At 38.1% G+C, this 13458-nt stretch overlaps 1 protein-coding gene across 1 annotated transcript; it reads left to right on the top strand.

Annotated features, from left to right (window-relative positions):
- Nucleotides 1–3741: 3741 nt before the first annotated feature.
- LOC18595124 (uncharacterized) lies at nucleotides 3742–11670 on the top strand. Its single transcript, XM_088807210.1, has 13 exons — nucleotides 3742–3839; nucleotides 4071–4652; nucleotides 4750–4896; nucleotides 6570–6668; nucleotides 7845–8582; nucleotides 8684–8836; nucleotides 8926–9344; nucleotides 9424–9495; nucleotides 9580–9651; nucleotides 9736–9915; nucleotides 10354–10820; nucleotides 10911–11090; nucleotides 11178–11670. Exons 2-5 carry the CDS (start codon nucleotides 4392–4394, stop codon nucleotides 7902–7904), a joined length of 567 nt encoding a protein of 188 aa, XP_088663336.1. The 5' UTR covers nucleotides 3742–3839; nucleotides 4071–4391; the 3' UTR covers nucleotides 7905–8582; nucleotides 8684–8836; nucleotides 8926–9344; nucleotides 9424–9495; nucleotides 9580–9651; nucleotides 9736–9915; nucleotides 10354–10820; nucleotides 10911–11090; nucleotides 11178–11670.
- Nucleotides 11671–13458: the final 1788 nt, after the last annotated feature.

The raw sequence follows: 13458 nt of genomic DNA on the forward strand, positions 1-13458 counted from the left end.
ATGCCTAAGCTGTAGGGATGGTTTTTGTTCACCTACTCTTTTGTATATTGATTTTGCTTAAAGTATAAAGGTATAGAATTTTTAAAAAAAGATACAAAATTGTGGCTTAGCATCTTGATAGCCACATTTGGAATAAAAAGGTAGCAATTAAAAAAAGTATTTTATCTTTAATGATGAGTAAGCTTTCTTTGGCCTTTTTCATTTTATATTCTCTCAATAATTTCCTTCTTTAAATAGAGAAAAAAAATGTTGACAGGGCATGAAGCACATGCTATTTTCTTGTTTTTGGTATAAAGGCTTGAGGGAATCTTTGTTTAGGTTTTACATTTAAACGCCCTCTCTCATCAAGAGGCTAGTAGTTGATCATCTCTCTCTCTCTCTTCATCTACCTAAATTTATTTCTTCGTTTGTTTGAGAAAACAAGGCAGAGATTGTTCTGCTATGGGCATATTCTATACTTGTTTTTGACAGAAATTTAGTACCTCCTCAAGTCCTTAACCATCTTGGTGCTGCAAAGAGGGGGTTGTAGCTAGAAATTAACAACATAAAAGATGAAAGCAAGGTTGTTGATGTGAATGATTTAGCTTGGTTTGGGTTATACAAGGCGCAACAATTCTTTGAACGTCAAATACACTTTCCTATATTTAAGCTTATTCTTCATAATGTGTAGCACTGCAGGGCATTTTATTCAACTATATTTTGGTTAGATTGTAGGGGAAAGAAAGGTAGAGAAAAAGACACAAAGGCGAGAAACATTTTTAGACAATGATTCAAAATTTAATTTCATTAATAAGTTAAAAAATTACAGCAAACTGTAAAAAAGATCAAAAATTTTTTTGTCTGCTCCTTTTATTCTCTATTGGCCAGAAGAGATGTGCATTCTTGAACTAGTGATTTGCAAATAAGTGACTGCTTTTCCTACATACCTTTGAGTTGAATGACCATGTACTTATCCATTCTGTATATTTCAACAAATTTATGTTAATATTCAAGTTTCTAATATTTGAATGAGTTTATATTTGATGCATTAACAGTGTCTATAAGATACATTGTCAGTGTATTAAATATAAATCTTATTTAAATAAATTAAGAGTACATAGTTAAGAATTACAGGGAGTTTAATTTGAGATAGTAGCTTTTTGTATGTAAGAAGAAAAAGAAGATTTTGCTGCTTTTTATTATTTGTTTTTGTTAATTTTATTGTGTCAGCTTGGTTTTATGTCAACAGCCCTATCAATTCATCATGGTTAGTGATCAACAGCTTCAATAACGATGCTTCCCAAGTTTAAAAGGGAAAATAGGAGATTCCAAACTTAAAACCTTCATGTCCTTGAGGCTTTTCTTGTTTCTCTGTCCTTTTCTATTTGCTGTTTTAGTTGCAAAATTGTGGAAGTAGCATCTTGATTGCCACATTTTTCATAAAAAAGTACCAATTTAAAGAAACATTTTATCTTTAATGATAAGTAAGTTTTCTTTGACCTTTTTCTTTTTCTCAAAAGACAAAGAGAATAGTATTCCATAAAAAAGGATATGTGTTAATTAAATTATTTGAAGGCAAGAAATTAAGATTAGTATCAGTATTCGTTTCCAAATTCTCACAATTATTTCGTTCTTTAAATAAAGAAAAAAATAATATTATTTTTGATCACTCACTTGATTAATTAATTTGAATTGTCATTGCATTAGTACAATGAATCGTAATCACAATATACGCGCGACTTGTTTTCATTGTGCAAGTAATTATTGTATAACTAAAGCAAAAAGAAAGTAATTGCTATATAACATTATTTTACCTAAAGGGAAATATTTAATTAAAGAAAAAATAAGTAATCCCAAACTTAAAACCTTTATCCTCTTAAAAACCAATTAATAGAGTAATGCTGATTCTCTATAAAGTGATTTGATTTCAAAATGCCAAAGGTCCTTGATGCTTTTCTTCTTGTTTAAACGAAACACTCCCCTTGCTAAACTAAAGTGAGAATCAATTAAGTATGGTACAACTTATAGATACATTTATGCCACCAGTAATACTTTGTTTCAGAATTATCTTTCCTTTTTAGAAACAATAAAGATGAATTATATATTAAAAAAGAGAAGGATAAGAGTATTCCTTTACAACCAGTCAAAAAAAAACCCACGACTACATCAAAAACAGCCAATGGGGCTTAAAAATTTGGGTAGACCAGTACTTACCTTAGGTCCTGCCAAGTAGTATTAAAAAGAAAATATTACAAAAGGTAAGAAAACCATAACAAAAGGACCTGTACATAATCTTTTCCTAGAAGAAGGATCCAAAAAAGGGTTCAATCAATATCCCTTAAAAAAAAAGCAGTATAAACGAAGAAACATCAATGGTTCCCATGAAGTTAGCAGCGAGCATTGTGATGCACAACAAAAGTAAATAAAGCAGGGGACAGAACACGTCACACTAGGTTAATATTCTTCTCCGGGGCTGGCATGGAGTCGTTGATCCGAAGCAAATCTGTTGATCTTGAGACACCTTCTTTGGCTAGCTTGTCAACTTCTTCATTAGCAGAACCAAAAATGTGTTTCATCTCCCATCTTCCAATCTTACGAAGAGTATTAAATGTTTGAATTATCAGAGTCTTCGCTCTCCATATCTTCTTTTTGTCTTTCTTAATATTAATCACTTTTACAAAGAATTTAATTTTAATTTTACATTTGAATTGTTGCGCTAGGGTATGGCCGTAGAGGGGTCAACTTGATGTAAGTTAAGCAACTTGGATTTACAGCATAGAACTCAACTAAATTCCAACAAAGATTAGTTCCTAGCCCGTACAGAAAATTTGTATATGTTACTTGACTGATTTACATTGAAGAAGTAAATTTGCATATCACCCACATTATAAACTAATCAATTACTGAAAATAAGAAATTACCACTAGTGCTTGCTAAATCTCATAAATAAATCATCTTAATAAGCAATAACTATGTATGGGAGGGCTAATTATTGTAGTTAACATTCCTTGAATTTTACCTCAAAATTTGTGTTAATATTCTAGGTTGTGATCAAGTCAAATATTCAAGTTTCTAACATTTAAATAGATTAGGAGTACTTCATGAATGAAGGGGTTTAATTTGAAGTAATAGCTTCAAGTATAGAAGAAAAAAAACAAAGATTATGCTGCTTATTTTTTTTTATATTTTCTTGTCTTAGGTTGATTTTATGTCAACACTCCTATCCACTATTCGGTAATTTTGGACGTGTGTATTTCTGTAGCAATGTTTATGAAATGGTTTGGACAGCATTGATAGCTGTGGATCATGAGACATATATACACTTTGGACAGCTATTTATTGAGACGTGCTGGAAGGTGATTTAATTATTTCTGTTGATTGGGTTATGTTTTCAGAGATTGGGCGGATTTGTTAAAGAGTCCAACTGGACCTATTTATCCCCAAAGTTGAGTTTAATTTTGGCATTTGGCATGTGGCATTGCCAAAGCTCCTCAAGGAAGAGCACTATGCGATGAGTGAAGGCCAAATAAATAAGAAGAAAAAAGAAAGAAAGATAGTACACATCTTGTCATCACTCATCAATTAGACATTCCATCCCTCACCAACCCAACGTCCTTGGACAACTTCTTCCACATATGTTGTCCAATAAAAATCACTCCAGTGTCTCGCATTGCTTGAAAAGAAAAAAAAAGACTCCCACGTCCTACCGTATTGGCGATTGCTACTATCGTTCTCCACCGCCCGCTTGGTGGCGCCTATACAGCCACCACCACCACCACCACCATTTGCAATTCTCCTGATTCAGAATTCTTATTGCATTACTACTGTTGGAAAAGTGTTTGATAAACAACTTTCAGCTGGTAAGTTAGCTTCACTATAACCTTTATTATCAAAAATTTTTTACGCATTGCCTTTGGATTACAAAGCATCCTGGTCAAATTGTTTCCGTAGTGACGTAGAAGTTGTCATTCAAGAAAAATTACAAGGACGAATTATAAAGCATTTTAATTCTCATGGTTTTTTTCTTTAAAGATTGATTTTGGGTTCAACTTTAAGAAATTGTCTTCCACTTGTTCATTGTTAAAAAACAGGGTCGGAAGAGAAGCAGCTTCAACATCATCCACTTGTTCAGTCAACCAATAATTAACTGCTGTTTTCATTAATCAATTTACATTCGAGAAACAACAAAAACAATGGCAAAAGCACTTCTTTCCATGATCCTGGAGCAGCAGTTGGGTGGTTCGTTCATTCCTCAAGGGATAAAGCATCATGTCGGATTGGCTGTAGGTCTTGAAGAAGAAATCCAAAAACTCACCAGCAACTTTGAGGCCATTAAAGCTGCGCTTGAAGATGCGAAAGGATAAACCAAACAGGGCTTGCCTAACCCAAGGCGCGGAGGATAAGGCATACCGATGTGGATGCGGCCCATATCCCAAGCTGTTTCCCCACAGACCCTCCAACAGTGTCCCATAACTCTAATCCTACATCCACCACGGAAGAATTACAAGACTCCCAAGGAGCGGAGGACGGCAATGGAGGCAGCTGGCTCCGATTCCGATGGCAGAGAATTCAAGAACCCACAGGAAATGTGGAGGAAGCAAATTGGAGATGCAGATGAAGGAGATAACCATAAGAAGACTCAGTGGTACCGTGAAGGCGTTGCCTATTGGGAAGTAAGTCTTTCTTAACTCTGGTTCTTACATTTGTATGTGGGTACCATTACCGAACTCATAGTATAGTTATTGGTTTCTTTGGTTGTGCTAAGAGAAGGGTGTGGAGGCATCGGTAGATGGGGTGTTGGGTGGATTTGGGCAAGTAAATGAGGCAGATGTCAAGGGTAGTGAGGTTTTTCTCAATACCCTTTTGCATGAAAGATTCTCGATGGCGGTGGAAGAAATCACCATCTTGTTGCTCTTGGTACTTCTCTGTCTCTCTCTGTGTGCTCAACTTTATATTGTTTTTATGAAGTTATATACCCATATATGTTCTGTTGAGGTAGTTTGGTTTATGTTATTATGATTATTTTTTTACACTAAAAATGAACCTTAGGTTATTATGCGCCATTAAATGTGGAAGTGCAATGTTGGTAATGGGATCCTACTTCATTAGAATGTAACATTGGTGGAAAACCTAATTAACTATAAATTAAACAAAAAAACATAGTGGTGACAGCAGATAGGGATGGTGTGATAGATGAAATTTTGAGTTAAATATCCGCAATTAGTGCTTGAAACCGGAAACCAAGATGACTTGATAACACAACCATGAAAAGTTTATGTCCCATAATCCCAACCCATAAAGGAAAATAAATAAATAAAGAAGAGAAAGGCATGGAAATTTGGATGAATATGCAAGAAGCATGTCATGCATTAGAGGTCTTGCTTTGATTTAGAATGCCAGCGTTATAGGTGTTGCAACTATTTAGAATGCCATAATGCAATTGAGAATTGGGTTTACTACATGCTATTTTGCTTAATAAAAAACCATCTTTAAGCAATATTTTTTTTTAAATGGGGATTTTTTTAAAGCCCTTTTAAATAACATGTTTTTGTAAAAGGCCGACAGGATACTTTTAACTATTTTTAGCCATCAGAAAAGATTTTGGGATAAAAATACCCTTAATGAGCCGTCTTCGTTAGCGTACACTCTCAAACAGGCGAAAAATGGGAGAAAGAAAAATATGCAAAGATTGGTTGTGCAAAATACCCAAATTTTTTTCCCAAAGGTTGTACAAAACAAAATAATGTTGCATGAGATGGGTTTTGAGAGATTTGGGACATGGCATTCAGATAATAGGAGAAGAGAGATATTAAATCAAACGAGGAACAGGTCTTCATGAATGGAAAGCTTGGCTAATGATGTGAAACCAGAAATCCTTGATACGGTGGTGAATTGAAAGGAGAAAGATGTGAATCCAAAGCAGGAAATGGTTCTGCTATAGCAGGCCATATGTTAGATGGCTGTCGCAGGGCAGAGTTTAGAGTTTGTGAAACGTCATGTTGGGAATGTATGACACGACACCGCTCAGAGTTGGTGAGACGCCATTGAGGGAATCTGTGAGATGCTAGAGTTAAGAGTTGGTGACACGCCATGGTGGGAATATGTGACACGACAGCTTTCAGGGTTGGTGAGACGCCATGGAAGGAATCTGTGACACGCTAGATTAAGAGTTGGTGACATGGCATGGAGGGCATCGGTGACACGCCAGCTTTCAGGGTTGGTGAGACGCCACAGATTGAATCTGTGAGATGCCAGAGTTAAGAGTTGGTGACACGCCATGAAGGGAATCTGTGACATGCCAGAGTTCAAAGTTGGTGACACGCCATGGTCATTTTTAGAGTATGTGACACGGCATTGCTTGAAAAGCTAACACGCCATGGTCATGGTTTAGAGTGCGTGTCACGACAGTGCTTGAGCAGCTGACACGTCATGGTTTGAAATAGAGAGAGAAAAAAAAAGTGGGCAGTTAAGGTGGTAATCCTTTAGACTTTCATTGTATTAATTTCCCTTTTTTAGAATAAATAAGAATATTAGAAGGCCATTTTTCATTTTAAACAGTTATTATTCAGAATTCGTAACGTCTGTGTTAGTCATTTCTCATTCCCGCCGGTACCGGAGTGTTCGAGAAGGCTCTTTGCAAGCGAAACGAAACCACAGCACCAGCAAAAATGTCGGCCATGAATGAAGAGGTCAGTGAGTCTCAAATTCGCAACATTCTTGTGTTTGTTAATTTTTTAGTTTTTTCCTGGGTTTGTTTGATATGTTCAAATTTTTTGTTTTGTTTTGCAAATGTTTAGACTGTGTTTTCTTGCTGGTTTGATGGTTGTTGTGGTTAAGCGTAGTGGTTTTAGCTGGTTTTGGGTGTTTGTCGTGTGACACCATTGTTATTATAGTTAGTTATTAGCGTGTGACAACATTTTACTTAATATGCATGGCGTTTGACAGCATTTTACTTGATATGCATGGCGTGTGACAGCATTTTACTTGATATGCATGTCGTGTCACAGAATTTTACTTGTTATGCATGGCGTTTGACAGCATTTTACTTGTTATGCATGGCGTTTGACAATATTTTACTTGATATGCATAGCGTGTGATAGCATTTTACTTGATATGCATGTTGTGTCACAGAATTTTACTTGTTATGCATGGCGTTTGACAACATTTTACTTGATATGCATGTCGTTTGACAGCATTTTACTTGTTATGCATGGCGTTTGACAGCATTTTACTTGTTATGCATGGCGTTTGACAGCATTTTACTTGATATGCATGTCGTGTCACAGAATTTTACTTGTTATGCATGGCGTTTGATAGCATTTTAATGTTATGCATGGCGTTTGACAACATTTTACTTGATATGCATGTCGTGTCACATAATTTTACTTGTTATGCATGGCGTTTGACAGCATTTAACTTGATATGCATGTCGTGTCACAGAATTTTACTTGTTATGCATGGCGTTTGACAGCATTTTACTTGTTATGCATGACGTTTTACAGCATTTTACTTGATATGCATGTCGTGTCACAGAATTTTACTTGTTATGCATGGCGTTTGACAGCATTTTACTTGTTATGCATGGCGTTTAACATCATTTTACTTGATATGCATGTCGTGTCACAGAATTTTACTTGTTATGCATGGCGTTTGACAGCATTTAACTTAATATGCATGGCGTGTTACAACATTTTACTTATTATGCATGGTGTGTCACAACATTTTACTTGTTATGCATGGCGTGTCACAACATTTTGATTGCAATGCATGGTGTGTCACAACATTTATTCCTTATATATGTGTTCAGTGTACCTTGTTGCACATGACTGCTTAACTCTCTGGTGTATGTGTGCCATATTTTGCAGATCCAACGCAGAGAGTATGAGGATCTTGAGAGTTTGCTGATCGTGCCGAGGGAGAAGTAGGCGTTCAATGTCGCAATTAACACTCACTATAAGTGGTCGCAGCTGCATTCCATCACAAAGACTCTCTAACAGAAGGGGGAGTACGATCCAGTTAAGCGTACCTGCTTCGGAATGCTCTTGGACGTATATCCACAGGGGTACTTTTACGTCGGTCTCTTGCACAACATCATGATTCACCGGATCACTGAGAGGCAGTCAATGGACCACGAGCTATGGTTTGCCATTGGCAAGAGCAAGGCGCGACTATCAAAGCGGGAGTTCTGTCTCATCACCGGGCTGAAGTTTGGTCCAATGCCCGATGTGTTCAGACGATCATACGAGGTTGCTGCAGATGGAATTCATGCAAGATACTGGAACGGGGAGGACAGCGTTAAGCTGCAGGCTTTGCTTGATACCTTCCGCGGGGGTAACTTTCAGCGACCAAGAGATGCGACCAAGATGGCACTCGTCTTGATCGCGAATAACATTTTATTTGGTCAAGACTACCATAGACGGGTGACGCCTTAATTGCTGTCATTGGTGGAGGACATCGACGTTTGGAATGTCTTCCCATGGGGGCACTATGTTTGGAAACTGACCTTGGACTACCTTTTGAAGGGGTTCGAAGTTCCTGACTTGAGCGTGACAAAGGAAACTCGGTTACGTTACAACATTTACGGATTCGCATGGGTGATACAGGTACTAAAACGTAACATTTTTCAATTTCCTTTCGAAAAAAAAATTTATGGGTGTAGTCGTTTATGATTGACGGTCTGATAATGGTTACATTTGGCATGCAGTTATGGGCAATGGAGACAATTTCGGCCCTCCGAAAAATAGTTGCCCTCTCTGGTCAGAAGGACAACGTCCACCCATGAATGTGCAGATGGGATTGCAATCAGAAGCCAAAAGACTTCTACAGGACAATTCAGAAGTTAGAGTCATCTGACCAAGTGAGTGAACAACTGTTAATTTTTACGTTATATTTGTAAAATAATTTTCCTTATTCGATAATGACAACATTTTATTTGTTTATTTGTAGTTGTGGGCACTGGAGGCGTTGTAACCCACCACGGATGAGGCCCTCCGGGAGTATTTTGTGGACCTTGATGTCCCGTTATCAGAGGGCAACGAGTACGTGCCAATAGGGCACATGGAGGATCGGTCAGCTTGGGGCTTAGGTGCGAGGCTAAAAAGGAAAAGCTTGAAGGAGAAAAGAGCCTCTGGTGGCACGAAGAGGATGCACACCGCCGCTGCTTTAGTTGATGAGTTGATGGATGAAGGGGACGACCATGGTCAAGGCAGTGAACAGCCAGTAAGGACAATTGTAACAGTTTTGTGTTCTCCAATTCCATTTGTGATTATCGAATAACATTTCTGTGTTTGCGGTTGGACCATGGGTCGGCAGCTCCAGAACCACCCACCGGTCTTCCTCAAATGCAAAGTGGAAACGACCTGTCGGTAAGATCGGTTCTAACGGTTTGTGTTCTACATTCTCACATATGTTTATCGAGTAACACAGTAATTTATGTAATTGCAGTTTACGGAAGCGACGACAGGTCCTCAAGCACCGATAGGTCCAGCTCAACCGCAGACTGCTAACTAGCCGGCGGTAAGGATATTAAAGTTATAACAATTAATGTTCAACAAATTCATACATGATTATTGAATAACACAATTAAATATGTAATTGCAGTATGCGGAAGCGACAATAGGTCCTGAAGCACCAATCGGTTCGGCTCCACCGCAGACTGCTAACGAGCCGCCGGTTAGGATATTAAAGTTGTAACGGTTAATGTTCAATAATTCCATATATGATTATTGAATAACATAATTATATATGTTATTGTAGTTGACCTAGTCGAGAACAGTCAATGACGGAGCAGTCACAACTCGCCAGCTCCGATGGATCATGCGCAAGCATGAAAAAGATATGTTGGAGCTGAAGGCTTCAATTCAGTCATTGAGTGTAGCAATGTAGACGATTGAGGACCATATTGTTGGTCGGATTCTTGACGGCCTTAAATCACAAGTACGCTATTCTATCTTCGCTTGTATTTTGATGGTTTACGTTTAGCAACTATTTAGACTGTGTTTTCTTGATGGTTTTAACTGCTTTTTGGTCATTAGCGGGTCAAGACATTTCTATTATAGTTAGTTGTTGTCGTGTCAGCTTTAGCGTGTCACAACATTATATATGTTATTTATGGCGTGTCACAACCTTTGATTTTGATATGCATGGCGTGTCAGAACATTTTGCTTGTTTTCCTTGGCGTGTCACCAAGTTTATCTTGTTATGCATGGTGTGTCACAACATTTTCCTCATTATCCTTGGCGTGTCACCAAGTTTATCTTGTTATGCATGGCGTGTCACGACATTTTACTTGTTTTGCATGACATGTGACAACATTTTACTATTTATGGGTTGTGGTATTTTATAAGCTAACTAACTGTTTTTCCAATTTTGTAGGGCGGTCCATCTCACAGTGCTGGTCTGGAGCACGATGATGCTGATGATGGACAACATCATGAACTTGGTGTTGACATTGACGATGACGTTTTTGGTGCTGATGGAGAGCACGTAACTCATGTAGATGACGTCGTCGAAGAAGCTGTGGCAGTGGATGTCACCCTTCAGTCAGATGCTGAAGGAGAACATCTTCCTCCGGCCTATGCATTCATCGACGCAGCAGCAGGAGCTATCGTTCATTATCGTGAGAGCACTCCTGATACAGTTGAGATACGGTTGTCGTCACCAGAGTCATTTGCTGTCCATCATGGTGCAACAAAAGTTTCAAACCCAACTGAGCGGGCACGGTTGAAAATGGTGAACAAATACATGGCAAGCCCATTCGTCGACCCCTTAGTGACCCGTCGAAATGTGAGGGATAATATAGGAAAAGACTACGAAGCTTTCAAGAAAGAGGAGTCTGCGAGGTAAGCTCATAAATAAAATTGCAAATATTGTTTTTCAATGAAACAGTTATCCACCAAGACTTATGAAATTAATTATGTTACATATGCAAGTGTAACATCGGCATCTTAGGGGATCAAGGGGCTGACTTTTTCATAACCTTAGAGGATCCTAATAAGGAAATGACAAGTGAACATATCGACGCATGCCTCAGCCTATTCTGCAAGCGGATGACAGGGCCGAAGTCGAAGTTGTACACTACCCGTGCATGCATGGTTGACACGATATTCTCCGTAAGTTTATTTGAAAATTGTTCAATTCTATAAATACTAAGTTTTTGATTGCATGAAGTGTAAGCTAATATTTACATGTTTTACAAGACACCATCCGTATACTACACACAGAATTTCCAACAGAAGATGCCCAAGCCAAAATGTAAATTCGATGAGTTGCGGGGCTATGTGGAGGGTGAAAGGCCAACGTACGCCAAAAAATGGAAAGATGTTGATTTCATCATCGTGCCTTGCAACGTTGGTGGGCATTGGGTGGTTGCGAAGATCGACTTGGTGAGGTGGACGATCAAGGTTGTGGACGAAGCAATAACTTCGAATGCTAAGGATAACGGAGTTCGTGCGGGTCAGATGACACCCTTGACGACAATGATGCCATTAATCTGCCACCAAGCCGGTTATTTCAACAACATACGTAGGAAGAGACGGGATTTGACACCGATGCCATTGGATATTCATTTACCAAAAACTAAAGTGCATTGGCAGAATGATAGTGTCAGCTGCGGTATGTTCATGATAGGGTACATCGAGCATATTTTGCAATCAGAAAAGATCAGAATTAAGCAGAATATGATTGCAAAAATGCGTCGGCAATATGCTCTGGAAATTTTTTCCAACAATTGGGAGAGTGAACCTTGAACATATAGGCCCTTGTTTGTATAATTTTTTTGGTACACATAAATTTTTTTATACAATTCATTTTATACACATTTTTTGTACACACTTTTTATTGAATACAATTCATTGTAAACAGATATAATTCTTTCTGTATACACAATATACTTTGTATAATTATTTGATACACAATTAACTTTTTTGCCTATACACAATTAATTTGATACCAATAATTTTTTTTCTTTTCTATATACAATATATTTAATTTGATACACAGTCGGAAGAAGTCAGCGTGTGACACCTTAAATATGATACCACTCAACGTGTCCCAACATACATCTGCTTGCACTAAGCGTGTCACCCAAAAATTTAGCAATTAGTCAACGTGTGATGCCGTAAATCCACTAACACTCGGCGTGTCAGCCGATAAATATACTTCCACTCAGCGTGTTAGAAGAATTGGGCCGTCGTGTGTCACCCCAGGTTGGCATTAATTAATTTCTAGGTTCGTCGTCTTTCTTTTCCAGGCACACCGGCTGCACCAACCCAACATTACATTGATTAACATTGAATATATAGATTTTTCCATCCATCTAATTGCTTCCAGCATGAAATTGTTCTGTATCCATCCTCCCTTATTTTTCCAGTTGTTTCCAGGCCAAAATTCTATCCTGCCATTATAAAATCATACGTCTAAATTTACACACCAGAACTTGTTATGCATGGCGGGTTAGAACAATTTAATTGTTATGCATGGCGTGTCGGAACATTTTGCTTGTTATCCTTGGCGTGTCACAACCTTTTACTTGTTATGCATGGCGTGTCAGAACATTTTGCTTGTTATCCTTGGTGTGTCACAACCTTTTACTTGTTATGCATGGCGTGTCATTTCATTTTTCTTGTTATGAATGGCGTGTTACAATATTTTATTTGATATGCATGGCGTGTGACAACATTTAACTTGTTATGCATGGCGTGTCTCACATTTATTCTTTATTTATTTCTTCTGTATACCTTGTTGCACATTATGGCTTAACTCATTGGTGCATCTGTCCTATGTTTTGCAGATCCAACGATATAGTATGAGGATCTTGACATTTTGTCTGCTCGGTAATTCTATGAGGCCTTTTTAGTTACGGACTTTGTTGCCAAACATTTCAGACAGATAAGCAAATACATGGCTCTTGTCTGATAAAGATTGTAATTAGAAACATTTTTTACAAACAAATAAGAATGTACTTTAACACGATCTTGATCAGATAGAGGCCTTGACATGCTTATCTGCCTGAAATGTTTGGCAACAAAGTCCGTAACTAAAAGTGCCTCATAGAATGATCGAGCAGACAAATCCGTAAAGCAAAACGAATTCAACTACAATTTTCAGATACATTTAGTTAGGCGGTCAGGCTGTCTTCATTCACAACACAGCTTACATTTTCAGACATTCTCCTTCGTATTGGACAGTTGTTGCGTGTGTGATCGATTTGTCTGCAACTTGAACATGCTTTGGGTCGGCGCAGTCGTGGAGTCGCCGATTGACTTGGAGATGGTGCTGGATTTATGGATGGAACTGCAAATGGGTATGGGCAGTTCTGTCTGTCATGCCCGTACCTCTTGCATTGCGAACATCTCCGTGCTTGACTGCCTTCACCAGCTGATGGAATCCTTCTCCTCCTAGGTTTTTCTGTTTGGCCTCGCCAAGGTGAAGGTAAGACGACAATTTGTTTCACATGAGGGAGGATGCCCCACTCACTAG

The sequence above is a fragment of the Theobroma cacao genome, chromosome 6, assembly GCF_053813885.1.
Source record: "Theobroma cacao isolate CCN51 chromosome 6, ASM5381388v1, whole genome shotgun sequence".
In the NCBI taxonomy this organism is placed as follows: domain Eukaryota; kingdom Viridiplantae; phylum Streptophyta; class Magnoliopsida; order Malvales; family Malvaceae; genus Theobroma; species Theobroma cacao.

Excerpts from the sequence above, each read along its gene's own strand:
- LOC18595124 (XM_088807210.1), top strand. The coding sequence starts at position 4,392 with ATGTGGATGCGGCCCATATCCCAAGCTGTTTCCCCACAGACCCTCCAA. Across the intron at positions 4,653-4,749 it reads AAGGCGTTGCCTATTGGGAA|GGTGTGGAGGCATCGGTAGA; the intron begins GTAAGTCTTTCT and ends TGCTAAGAGAAG. Across the intron at positions 4,897-6,569 it reads TCACCATCTTGTTGCTCTTG|TCATTTCTCATTCCCGCCGG; the intron begins GTACTTCTCTGT and ends CGTCTGTGTTAG.